At 40.6% G+C, this 21,270-nt stretch overlaps 1 protein-coding gene across 3 annotated transcripts; it reads left to right on the top strand.

The window, feature by feature from the left end:
* Nucleotides 1-1,150: 1,150 nt before the first annotated feature.
* On the top strand, nucleotides 1,151-20,511 carry gabrg1 (gamma-aminobutyric acid type A receptor subunit gamma1). Of its 3 annotated transcripts, none has more exons than XM_034576404.1 (9): nucleotides 1,151-1,909; nucleotides 11,564-11,724; nucleotides 12,394-12,461; nucleotides 13,571-13,791; nucleotides 14,066-14,148; nucleotides 15,625-15,762; nucleotides 17,183-17,335; nucleotides 19,810-20,007; nucleotides 20,084-20,511. In XM_034576404.1, exons 1-9 carry the CDS (start codon nucleotides 1,833-1,835, stop codon nucleotides 20,368-20,370), a joined length of 1,386 nt encoding a protein of 461 aa, XP_034432295.1. In that variant the 5' UTR covers nucleotides 1,151-1,832; the 3' UTR covers nucleotides 20,371-20,511. The 3 variants fall into 3 exon arrangements, with proteins under 3 accessions (XP_034432295.1, XP_034432296.1, XP_034432294.1); XM_034576405.1 differs by having other exon boundaries at nucleotides 1,153-1,909; nucleotides 19,810-20,012; nucleotides 20,092-20,511; XM_034576403.1 differs by having other exon boundaries at nucleotides 1,174-1,909; nucleotides 19,810-20,012; nucleotides 20,089-20,511.
* Nucleotides 20,512-21,270: the final 759 nt, after the last annotated feature.

The following is a 21,270-nucleotide window of genomic DNA, read 5'->3' as shown; positions in this document are numbered from 1 at the left end:
ATTATGTCAGTAATTGATCCATTCAAAGGATCATATACCTGTCTCCGCTCAGCTTTAGCTCTCTAACTGGCAATTATCTATACAGTACATCTAATAAGAAGCTATACACATGGGGCCTGTTGTACAAACAAGTTCAACATAACCAGCATCATTTTTCATCCGACTTCACTGAACCTAATATCGGCCATCCTGATAAACTATACTACGAAGGTGGTTATCAACTGTCTCAGTTAACTCTGTGTTTTTGTATGTATGACTAAGTTTGACTTCTTACCAACAATCCTATGTGAAGATCAAAACCGGTAATAGCATATCTGACCAACAAGTGTTGTGTGCTTAACCAAGGCCTGAGGATATAGAAATATTTGCGTTTATCCTACCTGGTTTGTATGCAATAAAGAATTTATAGTCAGTGTTTTTCATAAAATGAACCTGAATTAGCTTTGTTACTGTTCACGTGCGCTGCTTTTATATATATATATAAAGACTTGACTGCAGTTATTTTCTATATACAACATGTCGACTATTTCAGAGGTCTGTTAAGCACTTGACACAAATGCTAGACCCAGGTTCAGAACTTTAAAAAAATATATACTCTAATTCAGCTCAATATGAAACATTGAAGCAACAAAACAAACATTGCGCTTGTACTTGTTGATTAATTGCTACAGAGGATAATATTTTATGGATGTTGCTGCCTTGACAGAGTTCTGCATCTGCTACACTTGTGAATGTCTGTGTCATTCAATATTGTGAAATAAACATATCAAATTATCAAAAATATCTGCAGCGATTTTGATCCAGTTGCCGACCACCGCTGTAGTTTATTTGGGAATGTAAGAACACTGCCACACCGCACTAGAGCACTGGTTGCCTGTTTATTCAAATTAAATTTGAAGATGATTGAACATATTGTGTTTCCAAATCACACCATATTCGACACTGCACTTCATTGGGTGATTAAGGATACATTTACATTTATTTTAAGTGTGAAGCCGTAAGATGAACGGTTTGCGAGATATGTGTTCCACATACAGACGTCTGTGGAATTCGTAGGTAGACATGATATACTGTTAAGGCCACAAATAAATAAAACAAACTCAGTTTCATTATTTATTTACCAAAATGTTATCAATAGCCTATATAGAAAATCCAAATTATTTCATAATTTAAAGATTTTGTTTTTTAAGTGTTGGGCCATATGATCACTGTAGTACCAAAACGTTGTCTATATACTGAGAAACCCTAAAGCACAGTGTGGCATGAATATGACCTCTCACTACTCTGTCAAGGTGCCCTTGAGCAACACGCTGAACCCAGTGTCCAGCTGCTCCAGCTGCTCGCAGCCTCTCCAGCCTGTGGTTGTCCAAAGTGGACACGGTGAAGTGCGTCCTGCACCAACGATGGATCACACAGCAGCTGGTGTCTGTTGTCACTGGACACAGAAGCGTCAGGGTGAATGGTAGTGATCAATAATAAACACGTACAGCGATCACATCAGTCTTCATTGAAGAGGAAAAGACCGATTGGAGTTTCTTCCAGCGGCGGCAGTGTGAGCGCAGCCAGTTAGCGGCACTGCAGATGGACTGGAGGCGAGTCAGCTCTCCATCCTCGCGCACTCTGCCACGTCCCCCCCCCTCCTCACACACACACACACACACACACACACCATGGACGCATCTCTCACATCCCCTCGTCCCTTCATTTAACCCGCATCGGCTGCATCCAGACCCGACCCGACGACACGAACACCCGCTTCCCTCGCAGCTCCCGCGGACACCGACAGGCTCGTTCCCCCGCCGTGGAGGAGGAGGAGGAGGAGGAGGAGGAGGATGAAGCGGCTCTTTGTCAGGACCGTGGAGGACAAAGCCATGAACCCCTGGCTGCTCTTCGCCCTGCTCGGACTTTGGTGAGTGGGTGTGATCGGTGGGTGTGATCGGTGGGTGTGATCGGGGGTGATGCATGTCTCCAGCATTAGGGAGGTTTGTCAGGGTGAATGGCTGCAGACGTTCATGCGGTGCTGTTGTGTCGTTGTTCCAACATCTTGTGTTGCACCTGTGATCACAGCTCTGAGGGTCCCTGTGTGAGCTGGGGGGGCCTTAGAGGGAAAACCTCTGAGGTTCCTGTGCTTCACGGAGAAATGATCATTCAAATGAACCGTCCTGGATCAACATGTCTTTCTAATTTGTGTGATAGCCCGTTGGTCTATTGAGTGTGTGTTGGTGTTACACCTGCATCGCCCCTTTGTGTTTCCACAGCCTCTGAGCACGTTTCTGTTCTAGTGTCAAGTGGGTGATGATGGATGTTTCTGCTGTTCTGAACCAGAGCCCTGAGGGAAACCTTGTCACTTGGTCACACAGGTGTGAAGTGTGTCCTGGAGGGGACAGGCCCACTGCCCTGCATGTGACAACTGGGTCTGGGTATCATCTGATAATCACTCATTTATGTGTAACTATAAAACGAAAAAAAAGGCTTTTGGTCTCAGAACCAAAAAACCAAAGCAAAAAACATTTTTGTTTCAAAACGAAAAACAGGTCCCAATTTTTTTCTATAAATTCCTTTTTTCATTTCTCATTTAGGACAAACAGTACAGTTATGCCTAGACCGGAAGCGAAGCTGAAATGTGGGGGGAAAGTATTTAAGAAAATAATAGTCGTAAGGATAGAATGTCCAAGCGAAGCAAAGACAGATGCGGATTTGGACAGGCCGGGAGTGGCTAATTGGGAAGACAGGGACGATTCCCGTTGGGCCGGACTGGTATTTGTGTCAGTACGGCCAGTAAAATGGGCCGACGCAATCAGGTATGAAACAATAAATATAACGTAGGCGATCGCGTTACGTTCTTCAAATAAAGTCTGACTCTGTGAGTATCCAGGGTTTTTCCCGGCCGAAAACTGGGCAGGGGTTGTACTGAGCCATCAGATGGACCCACGGACCCACGGACCCAGGGTCAGCTGCCCGTGCTCACAGCATGGCCACACCCCCACCATGCCTGTGGTCCTGACGTTAAACCCCTTGTGGTCTTCCAATAATGCATTCCTAATATATATAATTTTGATGCATGTTAATATCTTCTCTTTAGTATGCAGATGCAGATGTAGTCTAATTTACAAAAAACTGATCCCCCCCTCCGATCAAACATGCTCTGCTTACTGTTGGTTCACTGTCCCGCTTCACTGTGCAGGTCAGCGTATGTGCAAAGTTTTCCAGAGGAGGATCACAGAGGACATTTAGGCGTTAAAACACGGTGTGAATGACCTGTGTGTCAGGGCCTACGGACACTTGGATGACACCACACGAGCAGTATGGAGGCATTTTATGTTTGTTTCTGTTGGTTTTTTTTACGTTTGAAGACGAGGTCACTGTTCACTTTAATTGTATTGGATTTGGCTGCAAAACAGATGTAGCACTGATGTTGTTCAAAATCATTGCACACAGTGGAACCAGAGATAGAAACAGAGCCTTTTGTCTAACATGTTACCATGTCGGGAGGGCAGCAAAATCATGTATTAATACAAGTTTTACTTGAGCTGCAGCTGCATTATTAGGGTGAGAAACTCATGATCTCTTCTCATCAAACTTCCAGAGGATTGATCTGACATGAGACCAGTGGAAGCATTTCTCCTAAATATCTTCCTACAAACGCTCACAATCAAAAACCTCTTTCCCTTCCAGAACTAACTAAAGCTTTTCATCTGATGCCAAACAAGATGGAATAGTTGAAAATCCAGCATGGTTCTACTTGCAGGTTTGACCCCTTATGTGTCCCCCTGTTCTCTAAAATGATATCCGGCAGAGGCAGATGGCCGCCCACAGTCTGGGTCTGGGTCTGCCAGAGGTTTCTTCCACCTAATAAGGGAGTTTTTTCTCTCCACAGTCACCAAAGTGTGCTCATTGTGGGAACTATTGGGTGTCTCTATAATTTTACAACCTAACTATGGAAAGTGCCTTGAGATAATCTATAATAAATATGCATATAATTTGGCGCTATACAAATAAAATTGATTTGAATATCCAGTATATACAAAAATGGAACCATTCCCTTCCATGCGTGTATTAACATTAATCTCAAAAGTCAAATAAACAACTCACTCAATGTGCAACTTCTCCAATTCCTAATGGCCATATCTCTACTGTAAACCATTTCACTACTTAACAGCGCCCATTATTTGCACTGCTCGGCCTTGGTTTTAGACTCAGAGACATTAGACATTAGACTCCAGCAGGAAGTAGAGCACCATGGAAACAGTCATATGAATAAAGTAGGTGTAAGCAGCCATGAGAAGATGTGGAAGTCCATCTCCATCTCTGCTTTATGGGATGCACTTGGTCAGCAACAACACTACCTGTAGCATACAAATGATGGCATCTGCTTCATTTCCAGGCTTTTCTACTCACCACAGGTGTAAACAGCTGTTGTCTGAGTTACAGACGCCTTTCTGACAGCTGAAACTAATCTGGCCATTTTCTTCAGACCTCTCTCATCAACAAGGAATTCCACTTGCTGGAGGTTTTTCTGTCTTTTCTGTCCATTCTGAGTAAAACTCTGGTGAAAATCCAAGGAGATCAGCAGTTTCCGAAAAAGTCAAACACGCCTCAATCATGATACGTCACTGAGATTTCATTTTTTTTACCATTCTAATGTTTGATGTGAACATTAACTGAAGCTCCTTACCTGTATTTGTATGATTTTATGCATTGCACTGCTGCCACGTGATTGGCTCATTGGGCAATTGCATAGTGTAGGTGCAGGTGTTCCTAATAAAGTGCCCCGTGAGTATAAAATACCAACCTGAGTCCCGTTAACATCGGTTTTCTCTTATTTCTTTACCCACCCCCCCACTAAAACCGGGCATACACAGTGGATCGTGTCATTCTGTGTGCTGAAATGTCCCAAAAAAAGAGCTGTCAGCATATGGACCCATTGTGGCTTCGAAGACAGGGGCATGTTGGTCAGGCTAATACATTTAAAGCTACTACACTGTAAATTGATCACTAGCTAAACTCTGATTAACGTACTGTAAGAACCCCTTTCTCTCCCTTTTGTTCTTTCTTGCTTTGCAGTTGCTTCCAGCAATAATTTCTTGCTGCTGACACAGTGAGGGAAAAGGTGCTAAATTTGGGGAATCGACTTGTGACTATGATTTATCAGTGTGAGACTGAGAAGACTGCGACAGAAATTATTCTTACTGTCCAACCCTCAGATCGCTCCTTGCACCCCCCGTCCACTGCACAACAAGCAGCGCACAACAAAGCAGAAATTTGATCCAACTCTAAAACGAGTCACCTGTCTTAGAAATCAGGTCAAAAATCACCTTGTATGCGCAGCTTAAGGTACATACACACGCAATTGTGTTGTAAAAATGGTAAAAGTTAAAATGTGTATACCTTCTTATAGAATATGAAAAACATCACCCACTGCAGGCACATCTCATTGATTAGCACACTGCTGTGTGGTGAACTGACTGAACCGCAGTGGAGTCACTGATTCATGGCTAAAAAGTCTCCAGGGTTCCAGTTGAATCAACACTCAGCATCAAAACAAGAACATTCAGATGTGTGACTTTAAGCTTCAGCTGAGCTCAAGCGACTCCGTGCTGGAGGCTGTGCCCCAGTGTGTTATAATGAGCTTCACTTCCTCACATCGCTCCCATGTAAAAACTACTGGCTGTAATGACAGAGTGAAGAAACGTATTACTAGAAATACAAAGTCAGTGTTTTCCACATGAATGTCTCCAGATCTGTCAGAAATTCAGTTCTGAAGGTCAGCATTACCATTTGTGCCTGAACTGACGTCAGTAAACACCCTCCACAGTTTATAGAGCCACGATCTGCTTCAGCTTTCACCTACTGTACCTTTTGAAGTTGTCTGCACAGTTTTCTTGCGCAATGGAGGATTATTGGCAACAAACAAAATGATTCAAATATTCTGAGATCCTCCGGACATTCTCTGGAGGGGCTGTATGTGCAAACGCAAATGTCTGACTCAGAGCCTCCGCTCCGGGGGGTTTTGATGAAGTTTGAAACAGGCGACAAAATGCAAAAAACCTTCTCTGGATGAAAAAGCAGTGCCATGTGGGTAGAAGACACCAAGATGTCAGGAGAGGTTTCGGTCAGGGCAGACGCTGGTGTTGATGTGCTGTAAGGTCCAGTCTGAAAACTGCTGAATTTCTCTTGGTGTATCATTGAGGATGTGCTGTCTTTCCCCCTTTCAGGTCATAAGGGTGCAGGACGTAATAACATGAAATGCTGGCAACAAGTAAACTGAAAATATGTATCAATGTGTTCCACAAATAATCAATATGTTTTAACAAACTGCGATAATTGTGTTGTTTCGAGATGTTTTTCCACTCTGTTGTGTTATGACAGTAGCATAATAGAAACAACATTACATGCAGTGCCTTAAATCTGAACCTTATCACACAGGAGAGTTTGTAACACTCCTCTTGAAATTACTGAGAGTTAGTTTGTTAACATATAAAAGCAGAGTCGGGAGGAGGAGGCAAAAGCTTGTGTCAATGTCTGACCTCAGAGTGCACACAGGGAGCCATTTCTTAAAGGTGGCAGCTATCAGAATAAACCTGATTCAAATCAAACTGTATTGAAACATTCAAGGGTCACAGATACAAACAGGCAGCAACTCGAATGTGTTACTTGAATTAAACTGTTTCTTATTCAGGTTCTGGTAACAGGCTAAATCCATCACAAAGAATAGAAGTTGTTCTTTAGTTATTCTTTTCAAAAGTGACAAATGAATATAACAAGCATTTTTCTGACACAAAAGAGGATTCATAAAACAATTCATTTTTTTTCATTTTCAAGTTGTTAAGGAACCCCTGTCAAGAGTTAATGTAAACCTTAACCCTTTGACATTGTTAAGAGCAGCTGACAGCTCAGTTACACTATAGGCTGTATCCAGTCTATTGTGGTGAGTGATGGTGTGTGCCCTGCAGGGATGAAAAGAGATAAGACCAATTGATTGAACCTGAAATGATAAAAGAAAGTGACGGTACCAGTGGGAGGGAGAGTTTTAGCATTAGAGAGTTGGATTAAATGGAGCAGACTGAGCATGTGATTGTATCTCTGGGATGTGGAGTTTGGTGAACACAATGAGGCGGAATCCCAGCTGAGCTAGTCATTGTCTGCATTTCCTGTGGGCAGGCGCCGTCGGGGTGCTAGTGCCGATGGCAAAGATAGGCTGCAAGTTGTAGGTTCTAGCAGTCATGTCCACTCCCCAGCAGCGACAAGGCTGCACAGGAGACGGAATTGAGCCAGAACAAAGCTGTTTGGTTTTAAACAAAGCGTTTTATTTTTCAATTTAGCCACTTTTCAAGACACAGATTCAGATGAGTGTTGGACAACAGTGTGCTGGGTTATTGTGCCATGGTTGAGGTCATGTCTTTGTATTACGCCAAGTCGCCAGGTCTCTTCACATAATCAGGTCCGTGTTCGTCGAGAGAGAAGAGCAGCTTGGCACAGACGGAGAGTTCAGCCATGTGTAACTGCCTGGTAAAGACACAGCATGGCAGGACAGTGGAAAACAGACACTTGATTCTGAACAGTGGTGGGTAGAGTAAACAGAAACAGTACTCAAGTTAAAGTATTGTTACTTTATAATTATAATGACTCAAGTAGAAGTAAATAGTATATAAAATAATGGATAGGAAGATACAGACATTCAAAAATAAAAATAATATTCCAATAAATGAAGCAAAATAAATCGATGCCATATAATATACATCTTCCAAACTAGGTTGTAAGATAAAAGGGGTGAAGAGCACAAATATGGAGACGTGGTGTTGATTCAGTGCTATATTCAGAACAAGATAAGACAATAAAATAAAATAAAACTATCAATCCCTGCAGGAGTGGCTTAGATGCAGTCATTCAAAAACAACCTATTCCATTAAATAAAGTAAATCTTTACAGTTTAAAATATGTAACATAAATTAAGACATGAAATATTCACCGGCATATCAGTAATACACCACGTGTTATTAAAACATCCATCTTTTGAATCAAGGTCTCGCCTATTTTCTCCAGGTACCGCGCAGTTCACAGCAGAATAGATAATGGAAATGATCTTTCACCACAGTTTTAATGTTTATCTGTTGAATATGTCACATACATAAATATTTGCAACACTTCCTGTACCTCTTTCAAAGTAAAAGCACTGCAGTGTTTCTGCTGTTTTAACAAGGTTTTGTAAAAAACTTTGGTTTTGTTTGATCAAGATGTTTAGTGTTATTGAAATACAGGAAGATGCACAGTTTCATAGCATAGTTGCTTATAGAGTTGTACTTTTATTCAAGGAAATACAGTGATCATACCAGAAACCTCACATTGCAGCTCCGCTGCAGACACGCTGCCTGTGTGAACAACACACACATGTGACATGCAGCAGATCCACGGAGCAGCCGTTACTCTCAGTGTGGCCTGGGCGTCACTGTTGGGAAATCACTGTGTCCACTCAGCTGAGTGTAAGAATTAATAAATCACAGACAAGGAAAAGTAGCGAGAAGTGGGTGGCCCGATGTAACGGAGTGGAAGTAGTTTTGTTTCATCATCAATGTAACTGAGTAGGAGTAAAAAGTATTCTGCAAAACAACTCTCTAAGTAGAATTTATTGAAAAAACTACTCAAGTACATGTAACGGAGTAAATGTAATGCATTACTACCTGCCTCTGTGGAAAGAAGAAAAGAAGAAAACTTAATTCGGATCCAGATTCTTTCACATCTGTTTATAAGAATACATGTGATGCAGTGATATTTGACACCTGATTCTGATATCGATTTGACAGAGGAATCTAAATGTAAGTTTATGCTATATGATATGGAAAAGGACGACATTCAATCTGTACTCTGCATTAATTTTGTCCATGTTTGTTAATATCGTCTAAAATCTTACAGTTATGGATGAAACCGATCAAACGGAGCAGTACCAACAGAATAGTTCAAGTGAGACGACCTGGGACACACCGCAACAAAGAATTCACTGTCCACATGTCACAACGTATTTAATGGCCTCACAGACCATTGCTGTTTACAAAGTGGGGCCTTTTGAGGTCCATTATCACAACCTCCTCCGCCGTCGCCATGTTTGTTGACAGAAACCCTCGACTCTGCACTGCCCTCTTAGGGTTGTATTGTTTAGAAACCACGCCAAAGTAAAGGACACATGGCGGTATATGAGCAGTGACAGCTACATTGTTTGAAATAGACATATATCGCTTGTACATAATGGCAGCATAGATTAGATTTATTGCTTATCCCCTGTGTACCAGTGCAGCAGGTAGAAGGAGAGATAGAGACAAGTCCACATGTAAATTAAGTTACATTTACGCTCAAGCACTTTTCAGAAGTCAAGAGGTCACCACCTTTTAGAAGTGCTCAGAGCCCAGTGCAAAAATCACTGTGGTTACATACACACTTAAGTTGGAGGAAAACAGACGGTGCAGACAGCTGGAGGGATTAAACTAAAGCTCATTTGATTCATCAGAAGTCTCTGAGACCTTTTGAGTGAAGACTGCTGAACAGCTGAAACACCTCAAGGGCTTCATTATACAAATTCCAAATAGAATTAGGTGCATTATTACACACTGAAAATTCCCCAGGGCCCTGTACCAGAAATTGGCCTTAGTAAACTGAGTTTGTGTACCCTGAAATGAGGGGAACCCTGGGTGTTCCGTCCCAGCAGCTGAGATCTCTTTAACAGTTCACTGTGCAGGATAATGACATCCAAAATTATAAAATTACAGCTTACTACATAAAGACATAAAGACACAAAGACAATTCTATAGTTTCAGGTGGTGCAGCATGCAGAGGCAGGAAGTAACATAATAATTCTGCTGCAGAGATCACATGTTTTTGTTCACAGCTCATAGACATTGGCGTCGGCCTTCATCACCAAAAGCTCTCTTGACGTCTTTATTGGTGTCTCCTACGTGTACGGCGCCACTTTTACGTCCTTAGATATTCAGTCTGTAGTCTTTTCAGTTTTCTTCGTTTTTTTGTACATTTTGGGGTTCTGTGGACGATCTCCAGCTGTGCTCTCACATTGGCTCCTCCAGAGATTCTGCAAAAAGTCCAGAGGCTCTCACTTGGACATTTGTGTTCACATCAACAGCCACTCCGGAGAATGTCCGGAGGATTTCCTGTCTCTCCGTCTCCTCCTTCTGGCATGATGCTTCATTTTCTCGCTCAATATCACAGTGCATTTATGATCACACTTTTCGATTAAGTTTATAGTTGGGATAAGATTAAAATTCTGCTTGTACATTAGTCTTTACTAAAGTTACTTCTTTAAGGATCAGTCAGTCATCAATGTGAGGACATGTACAGTGATCTCTAACATATTACACTGTGTCGGTTTGTCCTCAGCTTATAATTAAATATATTAAATGTGGACATTAGGATAACTTTCTGGTTATCATTTACTAGTTCATTTAGTTTAGATTATGTGAGATCTGATTTATGTTTGCTGTGTGGCCAAAGACTTTTTGAAAACGTTTAAAGTTTTTAAGTAAACATGTTTAACACCTTTTCAGTTACTGTGTTTACTACATGTTGTGATATGGTCATTGAATGCTCTTGAGTACATTTTTAAATATTAAATAGACATTTGAAAATGTACAGTTTGAACTATACCTTTTTTTTCACCTGCAATTCACTAGACTCATCTGGCTGTGACTGGTTCAGACGATGAGGTTCGGTCATGGATCTATAAACTTATGTTATATGTTCATCTCTCCATCAGGTTACAGCTGAACAGATATCGAATCATTTATTCTAACAAACAGGATTTCAGCACTTGAGCACACATTAAAGAAGCCAGATGTTAATCCTTCTGGCTTCACTGAATTTAAATGAGTTGATAGATTTAACTCTGGTCAGCTGTTCTGGAAATGAAAACTTGTAGTTTCCAATCTTGGGGTTCATAGACTCAGACTTAAGAGTTTGTTAAACCTGCTTCTTGGAACAGGCCCCACGATGCCTATATATTTGAGTATAACTAGATAGTTAAACAGGGAACACTGGGCAGGGAAATAGGAATGTAAACATTGGAAGAAGGACATATAGCATATTTGTGCAATTGCTAAGCCTGTGTAGACCCAGATTAGTTGTGGCAATGGATGGATGAATGAGAAATGACAGAAATCTAAGTTCTGAAGGGGGATGGGACTTTTTCAATCTCCTCCAACTAAAACAAAGTAAACTCGTGATGTCAAGGCTCTTCGGTATGGGCGTTTCTCAAATGCAGTTGCTGGGATAGTGAGGCTGTTGACAAATCCCAGTACACTGAAACGTCTGCAAGTGTAGTGGAAACTGGAGCCTTCAATGCTAAAATAGGTAATTTCCATCAAAAAGAGAATCAAATTATGTAAAATACTGAGTCTTATCAGTTGACAAAAAATATGCGTTAACTATAGACTGTCATGTCAAAACTAACAAAATGCTCAAATCTGACCACTGAGCCATTTCATACATGCAGAACCATCATCTGACATTCAAAGACACCCAATAATCTACAAATTCTTACTGTGTTTTTTTTTCTACTCCACAGTGCAGCGCTTGGGCCCATTAAACAGGAAGAGGAGGACTATGAAGATGTGCCCATAAATAAGACCTGGGTCTTATCACCAAGGGTCTATGAGAGCGATGTGACTTTGATCTTAAATAAACTGCTGCAGGGCTACGACAACAAACTGCGCCCTGACATCGGAGGCAAGTCAATTTCATTCTTTATTTCACAGCTACATAGGTTTCTTGTGCTAAGATAGAGATTCAAGGTTTTCTTCAAAAAATACTTTATTTGAAGTCTGGCATCTCTAGACCAGTTTGCATTTACAAATGGGAAAGCTTCAGTTCATTATCAGTTTATAAGGGGTGTTATCAACAGTCGCAGAGCAGACCCACAACCTATCAAAATACTGTTTCTATGGTGGATTTAACAGACCTCTCCACATCAGTGGCAGCCAACCCTGGTTGTTAAAGAAAGTGCTTAACGACACTCCCATTGGGTGCTCATCTGTCAGTCATTGTGTCAAACGCTCCCCATTTTTCATAAGTAGTTGTGATTGGCTCGACCCCTTTCAGGATGGATGTAAAACAAATAACGACAAGCTTGCTGATTGGTCTGTTTTCCAGGCTTCATTATATAACTAGTTAAATTCCTCACTGATGATATCAAAATAATATAACAGGAATCTGTTGGCCTTGAGGAAAGTGTGTGCTTTGTGATTCGGGGCTATAGACATACATTTTGACGTGACATGAAGTCCCTTCATGTAATATGCTGTTCGCTGCTATCGTTCACCTTGTGATATATGTTAATAACATCAGTTAACAAATATGTTCTGTGTAAGTTGATGTCTGTCTTCTGATATATTTCAGTGAGGCCAACAGTGATTGAAGCAGGCGTGTATGTCAACAGCATCGGACCAGTGGACCCCATCAACATGGTGAGACTGCCTCCACTGACTTCCTGTTAAATCATTTTATTCATTAGGATTCATCCTCTGGGGACCGTGAATGTCTGTACAATAATCGAAGGCAATATATCCAATAGTGTGAAGGTTAATTTAATGATCCTTTAAAACATGACACAGCTATTTAGAATTCCACATATTTTCTCCAATAATGTTCCACCTTGAGCCACTGAGGAAAACTGAAGGTCAATTTCCATTGAAATGTCACTGAGCTGGTTTGTCGAGTTTGACAGCTGGTGGCACTTTTTTTTTTCAGTTGATGCCATTTAACCAGAATGGGGTGCATTAAGATGACATAACAACCAAAACTAGAATGGTCAAAAAAATATAGAAAACTTTGTGTCACATTGGTGTTTTTCAGTGGACATTTTAGAAGCATGATTCGCAAATATCAGTTTTTGCTCAATCTGATTCCATTGCACCTGGTTGCATTTGCCATTATCGACACACTTACTCTTCCACCTCTTTGGGTTATTTTGAGTGTTTTCTGTTTTTAATTTACCGTGTTTCAACTTAAATGTCTGATTGTATTCAAGTTGAAAGGGAATACAAAACCAGATGGAAACTCCCCTTCAGCTATGGTTCAAAGTGTGCAATACAGCAATGAAGTGCCTCTGAGTTTCGATTTTTGATTGTGTGCTTCAATTTGTTGCATTTTAAAATGTGCCATTAAATACTCAACTAAAACATTGTCAAACCTAGCGTCACTAGAGTAATGGATTCAGTAAAGGGCTGATTTCATTGTCTGTATGGTAATCGTAAATGTTTGTAGAAAAGATTTGTTTTAGCCCCTCAAGTCAAAATTTTTTAAATCAAGTCAATAACTTCAAATTTTGACCCAATGATTGTGCTATATGAGAGGTCAGCGTCTCACTGTAGAGATTAGAATTGATCCTCAGTGGAGGATTTCATGGCAGTCCATCCATTAGTTGGCTCTAGCGTCTCTCTTAGAGAGTCTCTACTGGCTGTAGGGATTTCTTACAATTTAGAAATCTTCTTGTATAATAAAGTTATTGTACATTTAATATAAATTTATATTTTTAACTGGTTGTATCTGCATGGATTACTTATCTCTGTTGCAGGAATACACCATTGACATCTTCTTTGCCCAGACATGGTACGACAGCCGACTGAAGTTCAACAGCTCGATGAAGCTGCTCATGCTAAACAGTAACATGGTAGGCAAAATCTGGATTCCCGACACATTCTTCCGGAATTCACGCAAATCAGACGCCCACTGGATCACCACTCCTAACCGCCTCTTGAGGCTGTGGAGCAATGGGAGGGTCATGTACACGCTAAGGTAGGACAGGTTTTAATGTCGATGTATCAACTCTTGAAATATCTTTGTCGTCTGTGCAGCTTTAGTGTGTGCATCTGTGTTTTTTGTCGTGTAGTTCTATTTTAGGTGACACCAGTTTAAACATTGCACAATTTAATTGTCATATTTATTTCTACATTTGTTGGAATAATTACACAGTGAACAAAGTTCCTTTGCTATGTGCAGTCCCACTTGGGAAGGAAATCAAACAATGCTGAGACTTGCTTTTTCTCTGTCACAATTCTGTTTTTGTCAGGTTGACTATTAATGCGGAGTGTTACCTTAAGCTGCATAACTTTCCAATGGATGAGCACTCATGCCCCCTGGAGTTTTCAAGCTGTAGGTGGTCCAACATTTTCCCCTTCCATTTTCGAACCAGTCATCTCGACTTCAACTTGCCCAGAGAGAGGGGCTTCTGTGTGGGCTAGCATAGAGCCTAAGCCCTCCTTTCTTCTCTTTGCAAAACGACCCATCTGCTTGAGGCTGCCCTCTCTAAGCCTGTATCAATCAATCATCAGCTCCATGAGCAGAGAGAGGAGGTCACCCAGTCCCATTTTCTCTGACAGACTTAATGCATTATGCACCCTCTCCCAGTCTGATTCATGCTGTCTGTGTCATTCTTCATTTGTCTCTTGCATTGTGCTTTAGCCTCTCATGACACACACCAGTGAAAAATGCAAAGACCATTCCATGGAGTTGAGGACAAATGTCAGGACCAGCACAGTCACACTAAATATCTTAAAAGGAGCACAAGTGGTAACTTCATGAACAGTAACTATGGCTTTGTTCATACCTGCCATTAATGTGTGTCCAGGGTGATCCGTTCACAAGTAGAGTTCATTATGATGCCAGAGTGACCACTTGTGATCAGACTTCACTTCACCACTCTATACAACTAAACATCGACATAGTTTCTAGTGGCAAAGAACGGAGCCATCTCGTTTTTATCTGGTGGCAGGAAGCAATTCACTTCCCATGCCTCGTCTGCCGAGAATATAAATGAGAAGTAGAAGAGAGTTCACTGAGTTTACTCCTTGGTGTGTTCCAGGTTAATCAAATGACTTAGGATGCATTGCACACTTATATTAAGTATATTATTAATTATAATACATACAAGTATATATAAAAGTTAATATAAAATGTTCGTGAACAGAGCCAGTTCATGTAATTATAGAATGCAGAAGAATCAGTACCCAAGAGACATTTGTGGACACAACGACAAAAGAATGTTGCCTATTCACCCAAGTAACTTTGGAAGGCACTGAAATAATATAGTTTAGGTTTGAAGACTAAACAATTCTTTCAATCTCAATTTAGATTTTCAACCCTTTAAATGTAAAATTATCGATTTTAGAAGCAATACAAGCTCATGTCAAATAAAATACTGAATTCTCAACAAGCAAGCATAACTAAACATATAATAATTTATATATTAATATAATCAAAAATTATTAATTAAATAAAGAAATAGGAATTTCCTTTTTCAGGTAGAGCAATTACACTGTGTTACCTGAACAACCCTACTACACACTATTGCAGGAGTGCCTGTCAAAGCTCACTTTAACATACCACATGCGTTAGTACACGGACGGTTATTTGCATTTGAAGACATCTTGCTCATTTGAAGAAATTTCATGAGACTGGGAAAGTCAGTTCCATCTTGAATGCTCCCTTTGCTTTGCCATGGTGCATCGTTCACCTGTGATGTGCAGTGCTCTGAATGACAGATGTGAGCTTCCTGTTACATATCATAGGCATTAGTAAGGCTGCTAACTCATCTATTATGTGACTGTGTTGGGTGTGGGGGTTCTGCAGATGGTTATCCTAAGAATGAGATCATGTACCGGTGGCAGAGACGAGCGGTAGAGGTGGCCGACCAGCGGTACTGGAGACTCTATCAGTTTGCCTTCGTTGGGTTGAGGAACAGCTCTGATGTGGCCCACACCCAATCAGGTGAGAACTGTTATAGTTATACAGCCACATCACATACATATGGTCAAATGTATTGGTACACTTAAAAAAGAAAGAAATTCAATTATATCTAAAATAAGGTGAACATGAAAAAAGTAACTGTTCTGTTTCATATTTAATAAAAGGAATTGGTCTTGCAGCCTTAACTTTGACCCTTATCGTAGAATAAGCAGGAATTCAGCACTCTTCACAGCTTCTTTGATTTCTTCTATAACAAACCAATTGTTAGGAGCCACGATTATGTTAGATCACTGACCACCACTGACACGAAAACAACAACACAAAGCCTTTAAAACAGCCCAAACCATAAGATCTATTAACATCAAACGACAACACACACAATGTTAAAATCCCAGACTGAGGCCCAGGAGGACCATCAGGACCCACACTGGAATTCTCTCTTCTGATCCTGACACAGGAGTTTTTAAAGAACCTCAATCCACTGGCCAGGTGCACGTCAATGGTGACTGATCAGGGTGGCGCTAGAGAAGAGATGAGAAAAAAGGGGACACAGACCAGGAACACATCCAGCAGTAACACCAAAGGCCTGCAGATATATATACGACAAACAAATGTTTATTTCATCACTTTCCTATGTAAATGAGTCAAAAGAGTCAAAGGTCATGTGTTGTGGGATGCCACAGGGTATTCTGTGGGGCCCTTTATATTTTTCAGTAAATGACCACACAGCAGTGGCTCAGAACACAGTGAGGACCTTCAAAATGTAGATGGCTCTGAGATATTTACTATCATTACACTGGGGGGAAATGAAAGCCAATCTTTTTCCTTCTAAATTAAAATGATCAAGGTCACCAGATTTTATAGTCAAAGTTGGAAAGGTCCAACTAACTGCTGTGGACAATTCAATTTATATATAATAAATATTGCTTTAAAAACCCTAACTCTTAAACACAGAATTGTCTTTCTGGCCGGAAGCCTTTCTGGAAATTGGATTAGAGTATTTTTAATTATGTAGCCATCTCCTGTTACATCACAGCACCTTAACAATAAATGAAAAACGGCTCAAAATAAACGTAAAAGGGTTCTATTAAAATTCCATCCACGAACACATGTTGGCCCTGATCAGACTTGGTATTATCAACTGGCACTGCAATTTCATCTTTTCACACCTGACATTAAAATGCGTCTCCACATGTGCCTCCAATGACCACTTATGATTGCATCCCCCCCCCCCACTCTATATGCAAATATACATGTACGTCATTTCACACTGTTAAAAGAATATGGACACTTCCCAATGTGATCTGAGCGACTGTATCTCAAATACATCCTCACTGAGTTTTCGGTGTGTTCTCACCTTAACTTATAACTACTGTCTGAACACCCACTTATTTACCAAGGATTTTGGTCATTCTTTGATATCTTTCTGTTCAACTTCCAGGGGAATATGTAATCATGACCATCTTCTTTGACCTGAGTCGAAGAATGGGCTACTTCACCATCCAGACCTACATCCCCTGCAGCATGATCGTAGTCTTGTCCTGGGTCTCCTTCTGGATCAATAAGGATGCCGTCCCAGCCCGCACGTCTCTAGGTTTGATATATTCTCTATGTTATAAAGAGTTTACTCAGAGTGCACTTATATAACATAGTAATCTTTGACAGTTTAAAAGAAAAAAGGTTGAAATCTACAGTAGAGATGTATGTATTTGTTGGTTTCCCTGCTGTTCATATTTTTAAAGGGCTGAGCTCTTTGAATGAGAATGTGATGCGATAGGTTGGTTGTATTCAGATTCACCACCACACAGTAATAATAACCAGCTGAATTTATCAGAGCAAGGACATTCATAAAAGCACCTAAAGGCAGGATATGACATTGTATTGAATTCATTCTTCTTTCTATCCATGAATGTTTCCTGTGGTGCTGGCTGCCACACAACCCTAAACAATTTCCACCCCCACAGTTAGATTCTCCTCCCTTTCCTCCGAACGCACCTTTGGTGAATGGAGCCAGAGAGCTGAATTTTAACTTCATTAGTCTATAGGAAATTATAGCTTGATGATATCTGTTTTATAACTTATACTTATTATAAGCTGATTGTCAGTCAGTTGCTTAGAGGAAACTATGGCTCCTCTGTGACCTCAGTATTTTTTTCTCAGCTCTGGACCTTAATTACAGTCGGTCACTTAGGTCTAATGTACTCATTAAGGTTTGAGTGTTTCACAAGTAGTAGACCCAACTTTTGCAAATGCAGCAGTTAAGTTATTTTATTTTAAGTTTAGTAAGTAACTAAGTGACTAAGTGAATTTACAATAGCAGCTATTTCAGGTAAAGGTCACCAAGTGCTTCATATGAATAAAATAACACCAGTAATGTGAAATACACAATAAAAGTATTAAATAAAAGAAAAACTCTGAAAAAGATGCAACAAAAAGACAATATAAATGCATGGATTCAAACACAACAGTGCACATGGTGAGAAAAAGCCAGTGTAAACAAATGGGTTTTCAGTTGTTTTTAATAGGCTTTAATAGATACTGCAGAACATTAATCTATAGGAAGAGTTTTTCATAATGCTCATATACAAATAAAGGGATAGTTCACTGAAAAATGAAAATTCATTTTGTGGTGGGAGAAGTGTCCACAAAACAGTTTTCAGTTTCAGGGGTAAACAACGTAAACAGCCAAATCCAATGCAATTGAAGTAACTGGGGACTCCTACTTCAAACGTAAAATAAACAACATTAAACATAAAATGCCTCCATACTGCTCCTCTGGTGTCATCCAAGTGTCGGTAAGCCCCAACATTCAAATTCGACTCGAAACTGCATCGTTTACAACATGTTTTTAGTCCGCGACCGAAAGTCAGGGGGAAACATGATGGAAATTAAGCTGTTTCAAGTCAAATTTTAATTTCAGGGCTTACAGAAACTTGGATGAAACCACAGGAGCAGTATGGAGGCATTTTATTTATTTTTCTGTAGGTGTCCCCAGTTACTTCAGTTGTATTGGATTGGGCTGCAACACTGTTTACCCCTGAAACTCCTAAAGTGTTTTGCGGACGATGAGTGAGTTTTCATTTTTCAGTGAACTATCCCTTTAACAGATACACGGGACCCCAGTGATCTACTTGGGCTGTAGAGACACCGCAAACTGGCTGTGAGTGAGTGAGCAGAGAATCTCCTGCTGCGTTGTTTAAATGTGAAAAACAAACTCTGGGGAAGGTCTGGACCCAATTGTACAGACATTCTATGACATTCATATATGAAAACAGCTCTTACTTTTCACCACCGCTGTTGCTCGTTCGTTGTATTTTCTGTTGCTAAGCAACCAACTGCAGAGTAGACAATCTGATTCCTGTTTAAACTGGCCCAGTGTACGTAACTGATCAGACGATTAACATTTTCAGGGGCTGATGGTCAAAGAGCATGGACTAATTTCTGAGATTAGTCTGAACAGAAGGGAGAGTGATGAATTTAGGAAGCTATGATGTCTGAAGCAATAAGGAGGACCTCAGTTGTATCTGCATTTAGTTGCGGAAAATGTTGGCCATCCAGTCCTTAATGGCAGTCAGACAATCTAAATTAGACATTTTATCAGCCATATCAGGTCTCAATGAAACATACAACTGAATATCATTAGCTTAACAGTGGTAGGAGACGTCTTTAAATTTGTTAATGATGTGATCTATGCATTTACAACATAAATAGTAATGGACCAAGTATGGAACCCTGGAGCACACCACAGGTGAGACCAGCAGACCCTATAGGGACCAACTGACCCTGAAAAACTCCTATCAGAAAGATTGGAGATGAACCAGTCAAAGGCACTCTCATAGACACCAACCTGTTCTCTGAGCTTTTCGATGGCTGTGATCTACAATATAAATACCAGTAACAGTGCATTTCATTTGAAAAGACATTCAATGTCTGTTCAATGTTGCTGCATTGGTTGCATGTACTTTTACACTTCAAAAATTATAATTATGTGAGTGTGCCAGGGGTGGCCAACCATTTGCATACAACTGTGTACAAATATATTCCATGTCTTTGTGATAATCAATTTAGGTATCACCACAGTGCTCACCATGACGACTCTCAGCACCATCTCCAGAAAGTCCCTGCCCAAGGTTTCTTACGTCACTGCCATGGACCTGTTCGTCTCTGTTTGCTTCATCTTCACCTTCGCTGCCCTCATGGAGTATGGCACTCTGCACTACTTCACCAGCAACAGACAGACCAAGAAGGCTAAAGCCAGCATTAACACACAGGTACCTCACACTTCTCTTCTTTCTTTTATTCATGTCATTCCCTTTTGAACCCACTGAATGTGTAACACCTCCACAGCAGAGGGCATCCAGCATGGTGAACATCCGACCGGGAACGTCCCTGCTGCAGATGAACAACATTGTGCCGTATCATGATGAGGATGATTTCGATTCCGAGTGTTTGGACGGAAAAGACTGCACCAGCTTCTTCTGCTGCTTCGACGACTGCCGCTCAGGCGCCTGGCGTGAAAACAGGATGCACGTACACGTTTCCAAGATTGATTCCTACTCACGAATATTCTTCCCCACCGCTTTTGGCCTTTTCAATCTGGTTTATTGGATAGGTTATCTGTATCTATAAAACCAGTATTAGTCAGAAGGAAAGCTGAAGTTTAACATCTGCAAACATTTCACGGAAATAGAAATGTTTACATAGCAGAATTAGGAAATTTATGACAAAAAGGTAAACTAAATTAAAATCTAAATAAAAATTAAACCTGCTAGCAGTGAGGTATGGCAGCACAATATAGAGTAGCCACTAGCTACAGAACAGAATAGATATTCATTGTCCCCAGTCCATAATCCCTAATAATTAAAATGACCCTCTGACCTTACATCCATGAAATCTGTTATGGAATCCCAAATGTAGTACTTGTAGAAATATCTATAATAATTGACATATTGTTAACTCATGACACTTAGGGCTCTGTTGTGACTGCAACATTAGTGCAACTAGTACTACAACAATGTGGTATTCTTAATCTTTAAATATACCTTCGAGACGTTGTTCACGTGAGGAAAAACATCTTATTTGCCTTTACATCTCCTACTTTCCATCCAAAAAATCCATCGATCAATCTATTGGAAAGGTAGCTTAAACATCCTTTCTTCCCACAGTTAATCCCTCCAGCATGTTCGGAGTCAACTGTGCTCAGAAAAGTCCACAGGTAGATGCGTCCAAAATGCAGTTAAACAACTCAACTTCCTCCCTTGAATGTAGAGGACAGATAGTAACACTCTGTCCTTCTGTCAGATATCTGAGACCCTCACTCTGTCTGTTACATTGAGACCCAGACATCCTGCAAAGCAAACAATACTTTGGGCTACTTGTAGCCACAGTCTCATTCTTCTCAGTCATTACCCAGAATGCATAGCAATAGGCAACTAATGCGACACAGATTATTCAATTAACTGAGGCCTTCATCTTCAGGCTAATCGCAGTCTTCATCATGGCAGTCCAGCGCAATCAGAAACCCTGAGA

Source organism: Hippoglossus hippoglossus, chromosome 22 (genome assembly GCF_009819705.1).
Source record: "Hippoglossus hippoglossus isolate fHipHip1 chromosome 22, fHipHip1.pri, whole genome shotgun sequence".
Lineage (NCBI taxonomy): Eukaryota > Metazoa > Chordata > Actinopteri > Pleuronectiformes > Pleuronectidae > Hippoglossus > Hippoglossus hippoglossus.
This window is presented reverse-complemented; position numbering and strand designations above follow the sequence as displayed.

Coding starts and splice junctions, on each gene's coding strand:
- gabrg1 (XM_034576404.1), top strand. CDS start 1,833: ATGAAGCGGCTCTTTGTCAGGACCGTGGAGGACAAAGCCATGAACCCC. Junction 15,763..17,182: donor TGTGGCCCACACCCAATCAG/GTGAGAACTGTT, acceptor TTCAACTTCCAG/GGGAATATGTAATCATGACC. Junction 17,336..19,809: donor CCCAGCCCGCACGTCTCTAG/GTTTGATATATT, acceptor TAATCAATTTAG/GTATCACCACAGTGCTCACC.